The sequence below is a fragment of the Heteronotia binoei genome, chromosome 10 (assembly GCF_032191835.1).
Source record: "Heteronotia binoei isolate CCM8104 ecotype False Entrance Well chromosome 10, APGP_CSIRO_Hbin_v1, whole genome shotgun sequence".
Taxonomy (NCBI): domain Eukaryota; kingdom Metazoa; phylum Chordata; class Lepidosauria; order Squamata; family Gekkonidae; genus Heteronotia; species Heteronotia binoei.
This window is the reverse complement of record NC_083232.1, coordinates 8,237,206-8,254,504: the sequence shown is the minus strand read 5'-3', so window position 1 is coordinate 8,254,504 and position 17,299 is coordinate 8,237,206. Positions and strand designations below refer to the sequence as shown.

Below are 17,299 nucleotides of genomic sequence, written 5' to 3'. Positions count from 1 at the left end.
TCCCCCTTCCTTCCTTCCTTCCTTCCTTGCAGCTCTCAAACATCTGACATTTATTCTATGTTGCTTCCTTTCCTCCTTTTTCTTCCTTCCTTCCTTCCTCCAGCTCTCAAACATCTGACATTTATTCTATGTGGCTCTTACATTAAGTAAGTTTGGCCACTCCGGTCTAGCCTTTTAAAGCTCTCTCCGCCTGTGACCATCGCTTCATCGCCTGGCACCAGTCTTCCTGCCAGCGTCCTGCCCTTTTTGTTAGCCAAAGGGGGTATAAATAGGTGTCCTGGCAGCTCTCCCGCAGGGTTTAGGATTGCGACTGCAGCTGCTCTGGCCCCTTGTTTGCGGGAGGAGGGCGGCATTCTTGCCCCCAAAGAGCACAGGCCAACAGGAGTCTGATTTCAAAGGCAGGCTCCAGAAATGCCAGGGCTATGCCTTGTTTCCAAGGTCGCTTTCTCTGCCCAGACAACAGCCCCGTTGATGCCAGGCCTACTGATGGAAGCTTCTCTGCTGTTCTGATTTTTCACACAACACTCGTGTGCCTCGTTGCAACCCGGGGCTCCAGCAACTTCCGAAACATATGTGCACACGTCTGCAAAGACACAACTCACAAACACCAGATAGGCTTGCCAGGTCTGGGTTGGAAAATGCCTGGAGTCTTTGGGGGTGGCTCCAGGAGAGGACGGGGTTTGGAGAGAGCCGGAAACAGAAAAGAGCAATTAACATGCGTCGATCCAAGTTGTTAAATGTTGCACGGGAGGGCTCCAGGATAAAACACTGAGAAAAAAAGGGCTGACGAAGGTCTGAAACCGTGAGGAATCCCGGGGTTGCCGGTCTCCTGACTCTCTTGGAGACAAGCTGTGCTGGAGATTTGGGGACTCCACCCAAGTTGCTGAACATAAGGGAGAACAGCAGGAAGGCAATTGCCTCTGAGGAACTGTACCTTATTATCTTCATACAGCAGACAGTGCGGGGGAGTGACAAGAACTCTTTTTCCAACTGCGTTCGTATTATGAGCGTTTGTGAATTTAGTATCACGAGTGGATCATAAGTTACTAACGTTGACTATTGCTATGCATGCATTTTGATAAATGTAGGTTGCGCATACACTATATTGTGTAAAAGTGGTTATTGTTAATTCCAGTTTTTTTTTTACTTTTTTATTTTCTCCAGGGGAGCTGATCTCTGCCAGCTGGAGATCAGCTGCAAAAGTCGGAGATCTTTAGACCCCACCTGAAGGCTCAGCAAAACACAGACAACACTGTGCTAAGGAACGCAAGTCGTGCTGCGTTGAGCAACAATGCTTGATGTGCTCACAAACCAATACATGCGATCATCTGAGAGCTTCGATGCATTTAAAGTTGCAATTGACACCGTCTCTAATTCTTACTACTTAGAAGCTGTGCTCCCTCTAAGCTGAGTTAGCGTGAGCTAGCTCACCGATTTTTAGCCTCCCGCTCACACATTTTTGTCTTAGCTCAGGAAGGATGACCCCAGAGCACACTCATTCATGCAGCGGCTCACAGTTTTTATGCCAGTAGCTCACAACCAGTGTTCCCTCTAAGCTGAGTTAGCGAGAGCTAGCTCACAGATTTTTAGCCTCCGGCTCACACATTTTTGTCTTAGCTCAGGAAGGATGACCCCAGAGCACACTCATTCATGCAGTAGCTCACAACTTTTATGCCAGTAGCTCACAACCAGTGTTCCCTCTAAGCTGAGTTAGCGAGAGCTAGCTCACAGATTTTTAGCCTCCGGCTCACACATTTTTGTCTTAGCTCAGGAAGGATGACCCCAGAGCACACTCATTCATGCAGCAGCTCACAACTTTTATGCCAGAAGCTCACAACCAGTGTTGCCTCTAAGCTGAGTTAGTGTGAGATAGCTCACCGATTTTTAGCCTCCGGCTCACACATTTTTGTCTTAGCTCAGGAAGGATGACCCCAAAGCACACTCATTCATGCAGTAGCTCACAACTTTTATGCCAGTAGCTCACAACCAGTGTTCCCTCTAAGCTGAGTTAGCGAGAGCTGAGTTTAGCCTCCAGCTCACACATTTTTGTCTTAGCTCACGAAGGATGACCCCAGAGCACACTCATTCATGCAGTAGCTCACAGCTTTTATGCCAATAGCTCACAGTAATGCCAGTAGCTCATAAAACAGAATTTTTGCTCACAAGACTCTGCAGTTTAGAGGGAACATTGCATAGAAGTACGTATGCATATGAAAGCTTACAGTCTGAATGAAACTTTGTTGGTGCTACAGGACTTCTACTTTGTCCTCTTACTACAACTGTCCAACCATCTTAACCCTGCAACATCCACTGGAGTTTCTTTTGTAGGCCGTTTTCCCACTGAGCTTCCCTCGGAGCGACGTCCCTCTTCACCGCGCAGCGTCTGCGCGGATTTCCCACCAACTGCTCCGAGGCTGCTCCGAGGAACCAGGAAGTTCCCAACCTTTTGCGTCGCAAATGTAAACCACCAAAAACCAGTTTACATTTGCGACGCAAAAGCCGCGGGACTTTGCGGCTCCTCCGGGTTCTGCGGAGCAGTTGGTGCGAAATCCGCGCAGACGCTGCGCGGTGAAGAGGGACGTCGCTCCGGAGTAAGGTCAGTGGGAAAACGCCCGTAGTTTTTCACAACTGCTCTGCTCCAAAGGATGTGTTGAATCAATGATGAATACAGCAGAAGACTCTGCGACTGGAGCAATAATGTAGCAAAACGCTTCCTAAGTTAATTCAAACACACGTTTCAAGAGAAGAACCCTTCTTGATTTCAACAAGAGATTTCGAAAGTTTCGGGATATAATATCAAGAAGGCACCAGATATCTTTTTGTTGGGAATACAAATGGAAAAATTTCAAAAGCAAGATAGAACAATAATTTGGTATATGCTTTCACCTGCATGGACGTTATATGCACAAATGTGGAAACAAGATAAAATACCAGAAATGTGGGAATGGACTTTGAAAGTCACGCATTGGAGCGAAATGGACAAACTTACAAGAATCTTAAAAGAACAAGATCTAGAGAAGTTTAAAAACGAGCGGGGAAAGTTTCAAAAATATGTGGAAAAACAATGGAACGTTAAGGGACATTTGGTGATCTTTGACAATGGTTAATCTTTAAAGAAACTATGGAGAGCCAGTTTGGGTGGAGAGCCAGTTTGGTGTAGTGGTTAAGTGTGCGGACTCTTATCTGGGAGAACAGGGTTTGATTCCCCACTCCTCCACTTGCACCTGCTAGCATGGCCTTGGGTCAGCCATAGCTCTGGCAGAGGTTGTCCTTGAAAGGGCAGCTGCTGTGAGAGCCCTCTCCAGCCCCACCCACCTCACAGGGTGTCTGTTGTGGGGGAGGAAGGTAAAGGAGATTGTGAGCCGCTCTGAGACTCTTCGGAGTGGAGGGTGGGATATAAATCCAGTATCTTCATCTACCTCACAGGGTGTCTGTTGTGGGGGGGAGGAAGGTAAAGGTGATTGTGAGCCGCTCTGAGACTCTTCGGAGTGGAGGGCGGGATATAAATCCAATATCTTCTTCTTCTTCTTCTTATATGGATTACAGTGTTTTTTTTTAAAAAAAGTCGGATTAGTGGATTATAACTTTTTCGTTTATTTGCTAATGACTAAGAAGAACCGCCACGAATATGGATTATAATTATAACCTTGGGGTTTTTTGGAGAAAGGTTCTTTAACAGATAGAGTTTATTACCTTATAACAAACTAAATTAAATAGTAATATGGAGATGTCTGTTAAGGGGGTATGCACTGCTGGGGGGGTCACCAAAAGGGGGGGGTGGGGTGGAGAAAATGTTATGTATGTGTATTAACATTTAATGACAAATGATAACATACCGTTACAATATATTACATTATAATAAATTGTTTTATTAACAAAAAAAAAAGAGAGAGAGAAGAACCCTTCTTGGCCACCTGGTTTCAACCGGAACCACTCTGCTCAATGACTGCTGCAAACACTAGTCTTCTCCATTTCCCGACGGGAGAACCACCAGAAGCATGTTGCCACTCCTGACGTGACCTTGGGTCAGTCATAAGTTTTCTCAGAGCTGTTCTCTTGAGAAACATCGACGGAGGGGCGAGGTGATAGAGGTTTACAAGATTATACTTGGGGTAGAGAAGGTAGGTCCTTTTCTCCCTTTCAAACAATACAAGGATTCGTGGGCACTCGATGAACTTGCTGAGCATTCGGGCTAGAATGGATAAAAGGAAGTCCTTCTTCACCCAAAGGGTGAACAACACATAGAATTCACTGCCACAGGAGGTGGTGGCGGCTACAAGCATAGCCAGCTTCAGAAGGGGGTTAGATAAAAATATGGAGCAGAGACCCATCAGTGGCTATTAGCTACAGCGTATTGTTGTGACTCTCTGTCTGGGGCAGTGATGCTCTGGATTCTGGGTGCTTGGGGGGGCATAGTGGGAAGGCTTTTAGTTTCCTGGCCCCACTGATGGACCTCCTGATGGAAACTGGGTTTTTTTTGGGGGGGGGGGTTGGCCACTACGTGACACAGAGTGTTGGACTGGATGGGCCATTGGCCTGACATGGCTTCTCTTATGTTCTTATGAGCCATTCTCAAAAGAGCTCTCTCACTCCCACCTACCTCACAGGGTGCCTGTTGTGGGGAGAGGAAGGGAAAGAAGACTATAAGCCATTTAGAAGAAGAACACTGCAGATTTATACCCCGCCTTTCTCTCTGAATCGGAGATGAAAAGTGGTTTACAATCTCCTATATCTTCTCCCCCCACAACAGACACCCTGTGAGGTGGGTGGGGCTGGAGAGGGCTCTCACAGCAGCTGCCCTTTCAAGGACAACCTCTGCCAGAGCTATGGCTGACCCAAGGCCATTCCAGCAGCTGTGAGACACCAAGTAAAGGGCAGGTCCAATCTCTTCTTCAGGCAGAGATCCACAGTGCGTGAATACGATTGGTTGCACAAAAAATATAATCTTCATTTTGATCTGTCACATTGTACAGGGCGTGAGATCTCCTTGTATTGAGAAGAACGGTGCCCCTCACTTCCACCACCACACCACACAAAAAAAGCCATCAGGAAAGCTATACTTTGACCCAATCAAAATCCAGACACATTTTCCTTTTGGTTGTGGTGCCTCCCTGGGACCGATTATGCTAAAGAAGTGGGTCACCTCTTTATCAGAGGCAGCAGGAGGAAGATATGTCACTGCCGGGAGCAGAGAATAACTCATGTCTGTTACTCAACACCCGAAGGGGATCAGATGCTTGGGAAAGCCCTTGGATAAGATATGGATTCCTACGCTCTTAAGTGAAGCAAGATGAAGAGGTCACCTTGGAGCTGCCAAAGGTGTCCGAAGATGACAGGAGAGGTACAATCCCACCCTTCTGGGATTGGGTTAGACCTCAGTTTAGGATCCCACCCTTCTTCTGACTGATTCCCCACTCCTCCACTTGCATCTTCTGACTGATTCCCCACTCCTCCACTTGCATCTTCTGACTGATTCCCCACTCCTCCACTTGCATCTTCTGATTGATTCCCCACTCCTCCACTTGCATCTTCTGATTCCCCACTTGTCCACTTGCATCTTCTGATTGATTCCCCACTCCTTCATGTGCATCTTCTGATTGATTCCCCACTCCTCCACTTTCATCTTGATTGATTCCCCACTCCTGCACATGCATCTTCTGACTGATTCCCCAATTCTTCACATGCATCTTCTGACTGATTCCCCACTCCTCCATGTGCATCTTCTGATTGATTCCCCACTTCTGCACATGCATCTTCTGATTCCCCACTTCTTCACATGCATCTTCTGATTGATTCCCCACTCCTCCATTTGCATCTGCATCTGCAGACCTTGAGTCAGTCACAAGTTTTCTCAGAGCTGTTCTCTCAAGAGCAGTTCTCAAAAGAGCTCTCTCAGCCCCACCTACCTCAGAGGGGTGTCTGTTGTGGGGAGGGGAAGGGAGCAAACCAAAACTCAAGGGGCAGCGAGGACTATGAGAGTTTTGCAATCGGAAACCACAGAGATTTGTGACGGTGAATAGTCCCCTGAGAGGCTACAGCCATTGACTGCTAAGAGGTCTGTGCCTGCAGGTGGGATAGGATGGGACACAGCTCAGTGGAAGATTCTCTGATTGGCATGCCGAAGGTCCCAGGTTCAATCCCCGGCATCTCCTAAAAGACCCAGGCAGTGGGTGATGTGAAGGGAAGTTGCCGAGGAAAGGCAATAGCCAAGTCAAAAAGAAGGCATGTATGGTTAACAACACAAGTCAAGGAAGCTATAAAAAGCAAAGAGGCTTCTTTTGAAAAGTGGAAGGTCTGCCCCGAGGAACTGAACAGGAGGGACCAGACAAGCTTTGGCAAAAAAATGCAAACCAATAATTAGGCATACAAGAGCCGATTTTGAGGAGTAGGTTGCTAAAAGCATCAAGACAAACAATCAACATTTTTGCGATTTATCCATAGCGGGATAGGGGAGGGACGGTGGCTCAGTGGTAGAACATCTGCTTGGGAAGCAGAAGGTCCCAGGTTCAATTCCCGGCATCTCCAAAAAAGGGTCCAGGCAAATAGGTGTGAAAAACCTCAGCTTGAGACCCTGGAGAGCCACTGCCAGTCTGAGAAGACAATACTGACTTTGATGGACCAAGGGTCTGATTCAGTAGAAGGCAGCTTCATATGTAGGAGGGATGGTGGCTCAGTGGTAGAGCATCTGCTTGGGAAGCAGAAGGTCCCAGGTTCAATCCCTGGCATCTCCAAAAAAGGGTCCAGGCAAATAGGTGTGAAAAACCTCAGCTTGAGACGCTGGAGAGCTGCTGCCAGTCTGAGAAGACAATACTGATTTTGATGGACCAAAGGTCTGATTCAGTAGAAGGCAGCTTCATATGTTCGTATTAGGTCCCCTGGTGCTGGAGTGAGCGACTCAGCACATCTGGACATTGGGAGGCACACATTTACTTAGCACAGTGACCCCTGCTTGAAAAACAAAACATCTGGGCATGCCCAAACCAACAAAACCACAAAAGTCTGAGACCCACTCGAGATTGGACTACTGTAATGCCCTCTACTTGGGGCTGCCTTTGTTGTGAACCCAGAAACTCCAGCTAGTGCAGAATGCGGCTGCTAGGTTGTTACTGGGGAGGCCCAACTGGGAGCACATACACCCAGCGCTGCAGGAACTGCACTGGCTACCAATAGTGTACTGCAGGGGTGGCCAACGGTAGCTCTCCAGTTTTTTTTTGCCTACAACTCCCATCAGCCCCAGCCAGCATGGCCAATGGCTGGGGCTGATGGGAGTTGTAGGCAAAAAACATCTGGAGAGCTACCACTGGCCACCCCTGGTGTACTGGGTTTGTTACAAGGTGATAGTTATTACTTTTAAAGCCCTTTATGGCCAAGGACCCGTTTACTTGAGGGACCTTCTGTCCCCACATGTTCCCCAGAGAGTGCTAAGATCTGGATCCCGACATCTCCTAGGGATTCCCGGGCTGAGGGAGGCGAGATTAGTGACCACCAAGGATCGGGCCTTTTCAGTGGCAGCCCCCTCCTGGTGGAGCCAATTGCCAGAAGAGGTTAGGGCCTTGCGGGACATCACTCAGTTCTGCAAGGCCTGTAAGACCGCTCTCTTCCGGCAGGCCTTCAACCTATCGTAGGAGATTTCTGGAATAACCGCCACCCTGGAACGATGAGGCACATCTAATGTGTTAGCACCAAACTGTATATTGTTTTAATGCATGGGGTTTAACTTACGTATTTAAACGGTTTTATCGGTTTATGACGGCGATCATAGCATGCTATGATTCGGATGCAAGCCGCCCTGAGCCCGCTTGTTGTGAACCCGGAAACTCCAGCTAGTGCAGAATGTGGCTGCTAGGCTGTTACTGGGGCGGCCCAAGTGGACTGCACGGGGAGGGCGGGGTATAAATCGAATTATTAAACATTAAACTTGCACAGGACCTCTTTGGGGTCCAGATCCACAGGTTGAGTCTAACAAAAACAGGGCGGTTGAGTTTCGGGCAGAGCAGTGTTCCTTCTAAACCGAGTGAGCGTGAGCTAGCTCACAGTTTTTTCGCCTCCGGCTTACGCATTTTTGTCTTCGCTCAGAGCAAACTCATCGAGGCAGAAGCTCGCAGCTTTCATGCCAGGAGCTCGCAAAGTAGAATTGTCGCTCACAGGACTCTGCAGCTTAAGAGGGAACGTGGAAGAGCGAGCCCCCTGCAAAGACCCACCTTCGTGCTGTCACTTAGAGGGAATGAATTCCGACATGCCGCTCGAGAAAAATCACAAAGGAATCGTGGAAAACATCCTATATTTACAGATTTTTTTAAAAAAACAAAACAAAAAAAGCAGCGTTGTAGCCACTGAATTGCCCCTTACAGATTTTAATTCCGCCTTCGGGATGCAGGATTGACGTCCCAGTAGGTAAGGCCCAATGTCCATCTTTATGCACAATGACAGCTGGTTTCATTCTGCTTGTCTTGCAGGCCGGGCTTTGTTACAGCAGCCGTATCCTCCCCAGATCAGCTCCACTTCTCGCTCTCCTCCCGCGTTTAAATAGATACTACTGGGGGAGAGGCAGGAACCTGGTGACAGGACACCACAGTGTCTCAAATGAAGGCCGGGGCACCCTTACGATTCCGTTTCCCGTGGCAAGGCACTTCGGATGGATCAGGCTTAGCTCCTCTCCTGCTTCTGCTGCCTCAGCGCTTGAAGGAAGATCTCTTTCACCTGGCCCATGGTCTCCTGGTACGCCCGGAAGTCCTCTTCTTTGATCTTCATTAGGTTCTCCAAGGCAGTCTTCAAGCCAGCGTTCTCATCCATTTGAACTGTGAGCCTATGGAGACACGACCTTGGTCAGTTTTGTTCAGACACGGGCAAGCCAGATGCAAGCTGGGAACAGAGAATACAAGATGGGCCACCGGGTGTGCCCTTTTTGCATTGATCAACATTTCTTAAGGACATCAAAAAGGCCCTGCTGGATCAGACCGGTGGTCCATCTAGTCCAGTCCCACACAGTGGCCAGCCAGTTCCTCTGGAGGGCCAACAATGGGGCAAAGAGGCCAAGGCCTTTCCCTGAGAAGAACATCGGAAGAGCCCTGCTGGACCAGACCAGTGAGGGTCCATCTACTCCAGCATCCTGTCTCACACAGTGGCCAACTGGTTCCTCTGGAGGGCCAACAACAGTGCAAAGAGGCCAAGGCCTTCCCCTGAGAAGAACATCAGAAGAGCCCTGCTGGATCAGACCAGTGAGGGTCCATCTAGTCCAACATCCTGTCTCACACAGTGGCCAACCAGTTCCTCCAGAGGGCCAACAACAGGGCAGAGAGCCCAAGGCCTTCCTCTGAGAAGAACAGAAGAGCCCTGCTGGATCAGACCAGTGAGGGTCCATTTAGTCCAGCCTCCTGTCTCACACAGTGGCCAACCAGTTCCTCCAGAGGGCCAACAACAGGGCAGAGAGGCTGAGGCCTTCCCCTGAGAAGAACATCAGAAGAGCTCTGCTGGATCAGACCAGTGAGGGACCATCTAGACCAGCATCCTGTCTCACATAGTGGCCAACTGGTTCCTCTGGAGGGCCAACAGCAGGGCAGAGAGGCTGAGTCCTTCCCCTGAGAAGAACATCAGAAGAGCCCTGCTGGATCAGACCAGTGAGGGCCCATCTAGTCCAACATCCTGTCTCACACAGTGGCCAACCAGTTCCTCCAGAGGGCCAACAACAGGGCAGAGAGCCCAAGGCCTTCCTCTGAGAAGAACATCAGAAGAGCCCTGCTGGATCAGACCAGGGAGGGTCCATCTAGTCCAACATCCTGTCTCACACAGTGGCCAACCAGTTCCTCCAGAGGGCCAACAACAAGGCAGAGAGCCAAGGCCTTCCTCTGAGAAGAACATCAGAAGAGCCCTGCTGGATCAGACCAGGGAGGGTCCATCTAGTCCAACATCCTGTCTCACACAGTGGCCAACCATTTCCTCCAGAGGGCCAACAATAGGGCAGAGAGCCCAAGGCCTTCCTCTGAGAAGAACAGAAGAGCCCTGCTGGATCAGACCAGTGAGGGTCCATCTAGTCCAGCATCCCGTCTCGCACAGGGGCCAGTCAGTTCCTCCAGAGGTCCAACAACAGGGCAAAGAGGCTAAGGATATTGCAGAGCTGGAAAAAGCACAGAGGATGACAACCAATTCAGGGGTTGGACCACTTTCCCTAGAGGAAAGGCTAAAGAGTCTGGGACAATTCAATTCAGTAAAGAGATGTCTAAGGGGTGGGGTGGGGGGACACAATAGAGGTTTATAAAATTATACATGGGGTGGAGACAGTGGACATAGGGAACTTTTTCTCCCTCTCCCAAAAGACTAGAACTCGAACGCATCCAGTGAAGCTGATGGTAAGTAGATTCAGGATGGATAAGGAGAAATACTACTTTATACAGAGAGTGATTAGAATGGGGGATTCACTGCCAGGGGATGTCATGATGGCCACGGGAATAAACGGCTTGAAAAGGTGACTAAATAGATTCCTGGAGGAGAAGTCTATCAATGGCTACCGGCCATGTTGATTGAGGGGAACCTCCACCTTCAGAGGCAATAAACCTCTGAATCCCAGAGCCAAGAGACAACATCAGGGGAAGGCCTTGGCCTCTGTGCCCTGTTGCTGTACCTCCAGAGGAACTGATTGGTCGCTGGGTCAGATGGGATGATGGGCTAGATGGACCCTCACTGGTCTGATCCAGCAGGGCTCTTCCTATATCCTTGTCAGGGGAAGGTCTCAGCCTCTTTGCCCTGTTGCTGGCCCTCCAGAGGAACTGGTTGTCCACTGTGTGAGACAGGAGGCTGGACTAGATGGACCCTCACTGGTCTGACCCAGCAGGGCTCCTCTAATGTTCTTCTCAGGGGAAGGCCTCGGCCTCTCTGCCCTGTTGTTGGCCCTCCAGAGGAACTGGTTGTCCACTGTGTGAGACAGGAGGCTGGACTAGATGAACCCTCACTGGCCTGATCCAGCAGGGCTCTTCTGATGTTCTTCTCAGAGGAAGGCCTCAGCCTCTGTGCCCTGTTGCTGGCCCTCCAGTGGAACTGGTTGGCCAATGTGTGAGACAGGATGCTGGACTAGATGGACCCTTCCTGGTCTGATCCAGCAGGGCTCTTCTGAGGTTCTTAATATTCCTACCTTGCAGACAGGTCTTCTATTTGGGACTCCTTTTTTTTTTTTTTTTTTTTTTGTATTTATAAATTTATTGCTTATAAATTATATACAAACATATTGTTAACAAATAAGTAATTTCAGTCACTTAGTGCACAGGTAATAAATATATAATTATTTTTATATAGGATTAACAGCATCCTATTACCTATCATGTAATCTAATGAGGTGAAACCCATGGTATTGAAACAGTACCGCTACACATTATCACCGAATCTCTTTATCTAATAAAAATAGATTAATAACAAATAACAAATAAACATTTAAGTTTAATTATTTTCTAACCACAGATATATTTTTTCCCATCTTCTTTTTGCTTCTTCCTTCGTATTTCCTTTCATCATACTAGCTAGGATATCCATTTCAGCTACCCTCAAAATTTTTTGGATAATTTCCTCCTTCTTAGGGAATGTTTTAGACTTCCAGTTTTGGGCGAATAGAATTCTGGCCACGGTTATAATATATATCATAATAAATTCATCCTCACGTGGAACCTCCTCTTTAACTAAAGATAACAACATAATTTCTGGTTTGAGGGCAAAATTAGTCTTAAGTATTTCAACCAAAATTTTATGAATTCCCTGCCAATATTTTTTAGACATTTTACAAGACCACCATAAGTGGAAATAGGTTCCTGCTTTAGTATTACATTTCCAACAGATAGGTGGAATATCTTTATTAATTTTATTCAATAAAACTGGTGTAATATGCCATCTATAAAAAAGTTTCAAAAAGTTTTCACGAAGGTTTACCGGTTTTATGATCTTATAATTGTTCTTCCAAAGCGTCTCCCATTGATCCAGTGTAATGGTAATCTTCAAATTCTCAGCCCATTTGAGCATCACATTTTTGACAGTTTCGTCCTCCAATTTAATATGTAAAAAATAATTGTAAACTTTCTTAATCATTTTATCAGTTTTCGTGGCTAATAATATATCAAAATCAAAATTTGCTCTTGTAAACCCTTGTGTCTTGTCTTTATTATATTTAGCTATGATTTGCGTCATTGTCCACCAGTCTATTAAAATTCCTCTTGCTTCTATGTCCTCCTTCTGTTTTAATTTATCATTTTCATCTAATAGGTCTTTGTATCTTATTATCGTCTCTAAGGGCTGCGATTGGGGTCGTTTTGAAGCCTCCACAGGGGACAGCCACCTAGGTGTTTTGTTATATATTTTCCTCCTTATTTTTGTCCAGACTTGTAATAAAGATTTGCGAATAAGATGGTTTTTGAAATACTTTTGAGGTTTTTGAATGTACCACATATTGGCATGCCATCCAGCTTGTAGATCCGAGCCTTCTATCGCAAGAAGTCGGAAATCTTCTAACATAATCCAATCTTTGAGCCATAAAATTAAACAAGCAGTATGATATATCTCATAATCAGGAAGACCAAGACCTCCATTTTCTTTTCTATCTGTAAGAATTTTCCAACTAATTCTTGGTTTTTTCCCCTGCCATATAAATTTTTTCGAAAGCTGGTTAAGGTCTACAAAAAACGAATCTTTTACAACAAACCCTGCTGTCTGAAACAGAAATAAAACTTTAGGAAGAATAACCATTTTAAGCAAAGATACTCTCCCCATAAATGATAATTTCAGATTTTCCCATTTTTTAAAGGAGGACGCTATTTCCTTCAGTACAGGCACGTAATTATCTTCATATATAGTGCTACATTTTTCGGATATTACTAATCCCAGATATTTTATTTTCCTAGCCCTTTGAAATCCCGATTTCCTTTCGGGTTCTGATATTACTTGTCCAGACATGTTTTTGGTTAACATTTTTGACTTGTCTATGTTAATCTTCAACCCGGCAACTCTCCTATAATCTGCTAAATGGTCCAAAACTACATCAATTGAGTCCAATGGGTTTTGAAGGACCAGGACCATATCATCTGCATATGCTAACATCTTGTAATTTTGACCTTTAACTTTTATACCCTCAACTCTACTATCAGTCCTGATTGTCTCCATAAACAACTCCAGAGTAAAAATAAATAATAAAGGGGACAGGGGACAACCTTGCCTTGTACCCTTACTGATACAAATTTCTTCAGTCAAATCTCCATTAATTATAAACTTTGCGTATTGTTTATCATATATAGCCCGGATACTATTTACAAATTTTTCACCAAAATCATATTTATCGAAAAGATCTAACATAAAATCCCAATCCAGATTGTCAAATGCTTTCTCCGCGTCTAAAAATAAAAGTGCTAATTGTTTGTCCCTATTGACCTCAAAGTATTCTAAAAAATCAAATATCAACCTGGTGTTTGTTCGGAGATATCTTCTTGGTAAAAACCCTGTTTGATCTTGGTAAAAACCCTGTGCCCTGTTGCTGGCCCTCCAGTGGAACTGGTTGGCCAATGTGTGAGACAGGATGCTGGACTAGATGGACCCTTCCTGGTCTGATCCAGCAGGGCTCTTCTGAGGTTCTTAATATTCCTACCTTGCAGACAGGTCTTCTATTTGGGACTCCAAGGGCACTTCCGTGAGTTCAGCAGATGGAGGATCTTTCTTCTCACTTGCGCTCCAGCTGAGCCTGGTGCTGCTGTTGGACTGACCTGTTGATGCAGAGGATGCTGTGAAATAGAACGGTTGGCCCATGCTGTGGCTCTAACGTCTAAGGGGCTGCAGCTCAACAGTGGCGTATCACATGTAGCAAGCAGTCAATTAAAAGGATGTCGGATAGCAGATGAAGCAAAAGACTTTATCTGCGACTCTGCCTCTCTCCCTTGGCACCATCTTCTGCAGGTGGCAACCTACAACTGGGTAAAACTGTCCCTATACATGGAGAAACATCGACTAAGGGGTGACATGATAGAGGTTTAGAAGATTAAGCACAGGATAGAGAAGGTAGAGAAAGAAGTCCTTTTCTCCCTTTCTCACAATACGAGAACTCGTGGACATTCAATGGAATTGCTGAGCAGTCGGGTTAGAACGGATAAAAGGAAGTCCTTCTTCACCCAAGGGGTGATTAACACGTGGAATTCACTGCCACAGGAGGTGGTGGCAGCTACAAGCATAGCCAGCTTCAAGAGGGGATTGGATAAGCATATGAAGCAGAGGTCCATCAGTGGCTCCTACCACAGCGTATTGTTGGAACTCTCTGTCTGGGGCAGTGATGCTCTGTATCCTTGGTGCTTGGGGAGGGCACAGTGGGAGGGCTTCTAGTGTCCTGGCCCCACTGGTGGACCTCCTGATGGCACCTGGGTCTTTTTGGCCACTGTGTGTCACAGAGTGTTGGACTGGATGAGCCATTGGCCTGATCCAACATGGCTTCTCTTATGTGTCACAGAGTGTTGGACTGGATGGGCCATTGGCCTGATCCAACGTGGCTTTTCTTATGTGACATAGAGTGTTGGACTGGATGGGCCATTGGCCTGATCCAACATGGCTTCTCTTATGTGTCACAGAGTGTTGGACTGGATGGGCCATTGGCCTGATCCAACATGGCTTCTCATGTTCTTACGTTATTACGTGTCTTCTCCGTGGTGGCCCCCGTCTTATGGAATGGCCTGCCTACAGAGGTCAGGAAGGATCCCACTTCCGTGGCTTTCCGGAAACTATGAAAAACTGAATTATTTGAGAGAGCTTGTCTATGGAGGCAATAGAGTTGCACTGTACTACATGATTCGCAAAGTTATTTAGATGAATTATCAGAGACTGTGGTCTATACTACCATGTTTAGCTTACTGAAATTAGGATCCTACTATGTAATTTCTGTATCTATCATGTTAAAACTGATGCTTTGCTCCAGTTGTGTTTTTAGATTTATGATTGGCTCTACTAACCTAATTCTATCATATTTATTGAATATCTCCATCCTATCAACTGTATTGACTCATTGTTTGAAATCCGTTTTGTGTTGAAATAAGAAAGGTACACTAGTAATGACATAAATATGTATACAAATACATAAAACTGTTTTACGGTTTTATGTATTTTTACAAGGGCCAGTTTTGTGTAGTTGTTAAGTGTGTGGACTCTTATCTGGGAGAACCGGGTTTGATTCCCCACTCCTCCACATGCAGCTGCTGCTGCTGGAGTGACCTTGGGTCTGTCACAAGTTCCCCAGAGCGCTGTTCCTCTCAAGAGAAGTTGTGGGAGAGCTCTCTCAGCCCCACCTACCTCACAGTTTGTGGGGAGGGGAAGGGAAAGGCGATTGAAAACTGCTCTGAGACTCCTTCAGGTAGTGAAGTGAACATAAGAGAGGCCATGTTGGATCAGGCCAATGGCCCATTCAGTCCAACACTCTGTGTCACACAGTGGCCAAAAAACCCAGGTGCCATCAGGAGGTCCACCAGCAGGGCCAGGATTCCAGAAGCCCTCCCACTGGTGCCCCCCAAGCACCAAGAATACAAAGAATCACTGCCTCAGACAGAGTGTTCCATCTATAAAGGTAAAGGTAGTCCCCTGTGCAAGCATCAGTCATTTCCGATTCTGGGGTGACATTGCTTTCATGTTTTCACAGCAGACTTTTTACAGGGGGGGTTGCCATTGCCTTCCCCAGCAAGCTGGGTACTCGTTTTACTGACCTCGGAAGGATGGAAGGCTGAGTCAACCTTGAGCCGGCTACCTGAACCCAGCTTCCGCTGGGACCAAACTCAGGTCGTAGACAGAGAGCTCAGACTGCAGTACATAAGAACATAAGAGAAGCCATGTTGGATCAGGCCAATGGCCCATCCAGTCCAACACTCTGTGTCACACAGTGGCCAAAATATATATACTAATAGCCACTGATGGACCTCTGCTCCATATTTTTATCCAATCCCTTCTTGAAGCTGGCTATGCTTGTAGTCGCCACCACCTCTTGTGGCAGTGAGTCCCACGTGTTAATCACTCTTTGGGTGAAGGACTTCCTTTTATCCGTTCTAACCCAACTGCTCAGCAATTTCATCGAATGCCCACGAGTTCTTGTATTGTGAGAAAGGGAGAAAAGGACTTCTTTCTCTACTTTCTCCATCCCATGCATAATCCTGCAAACCTCTATCATGTCACCCCGCAGTTGACGTTTCTCCAAGCTACTGCAGCTTTACTCCTCTGCAGCATAGGGCTTCCATCTATACCTTGTGGCTAAGAGCCACTGATGGCCCTCTGCTCCATATGTTGACCCAATCCCCTCTTGAAGCTGGCTAGGCTTGCAGCCGCCAACACTTCCTGCTGTAGGAAGGGTCATTCAATGCACAAACTCTCTAGGTTCTCGTATGTCCAGAATGAATAGCAGGAACATTAGTCGGTGTGGAAGCAGCTCTGGGGCCAGCTGTCTGCTCCCCAAGCTATCTGGGTTTATCCCAGACTCCTGGGTTTTTAGCTTCTTATTTCCTCTTTTTAACTGATCCTCACCAAAGAAGAGCATTCATGCTGGCCAGATTTAATGCACTACCATCGGCCATCCTCTCCAGAAGATACCACAGAATCCCCCGCAATCTTAGACGATGCCCTTGTAGCCAAGGAGTCATCGAAACGGTCTCTCGTGTTCTTCTGGACTGCCCTTTCTATAGCAGTCCACAAGCAAGATACCTAGATGCTCTGCTCTTTGACCATCAAAGCCTCTCTGTCAATGCCAAGGTTTGCTTTTTACTCCACGGGAAACACAATTTTGTCATTACTCACGTTGCTTGCTTTTTACAGGTTGCGATCCAAATCAGAGAGGCTTTTACTCATGAACATATGAACATATGAAGCTGCCTTATACTGAATCAGACCCTCGGTCCATCAAAGTCAGTATTGTCTTCTCAGACTGGCAGCGGCTCTCCAGGGTCTCAAGCGGAGGTTTTTCACACCTATTTGCCTGGACCCTTTTTTGGAGATGCCGGGGATTGAACCTGGGACCTTCTGCTTCCCAAGCAGATGCTCTGTCACTGAGCCACAGCCCCATTCATGGCTCTCCAGGGTCTCCAGCTGAGGTTTTTCACACCTATTTGCCTGGACCCTTTTTTGGAGATGCCGGGGATTGAACCTGGGACCTTCTGCTTCCCAAGCAGATGCTCTACCACTGAGCCACAGCCCCATTCATGGCTCTCCAGGGTCTCAAGCTGAGGTTTTTCACGCCTATTTGCCTGCACCCTTTTTAGTTGGAGATGCCAGGGATTGAACCTGGGACCTTCTGCTTCCCAAGCCGATGCTCTACCAC

At 46.8% G+C, this 17,299-nt stretch overlaps 1 protein-coding gene across 1 annotated transcript in view; it reads right to left on the bottom strand.

Annotated features, from left to right (window-relative positions):
* Positions 1-8,267: 8,267 nt before the first annotated feature.
* Positions 8,268-17,299, bottom strand: part of CCDC13 (coiled-coil domain containing 13) — a 52,044-nt gene continuing 43,012 nt past the window's right edge. The window contains exons 14-15 of the mRNA XM_060248348.1: positions 13,613-13,727; positions 8,268-8,806 (exon numbers count right to left, since the gene is read on the bottom strand). Coding sequence (XP_060104331.1) covers positions 8,647-8,806; positions 13,613-13,727 — 275 coding nt within the window. The 3' untranslated portion in view covers positions 8,268-8,646. The remainder of the gene's footprint in view (positions 8,807-13,612; positions 13,728-17,299) is intronic.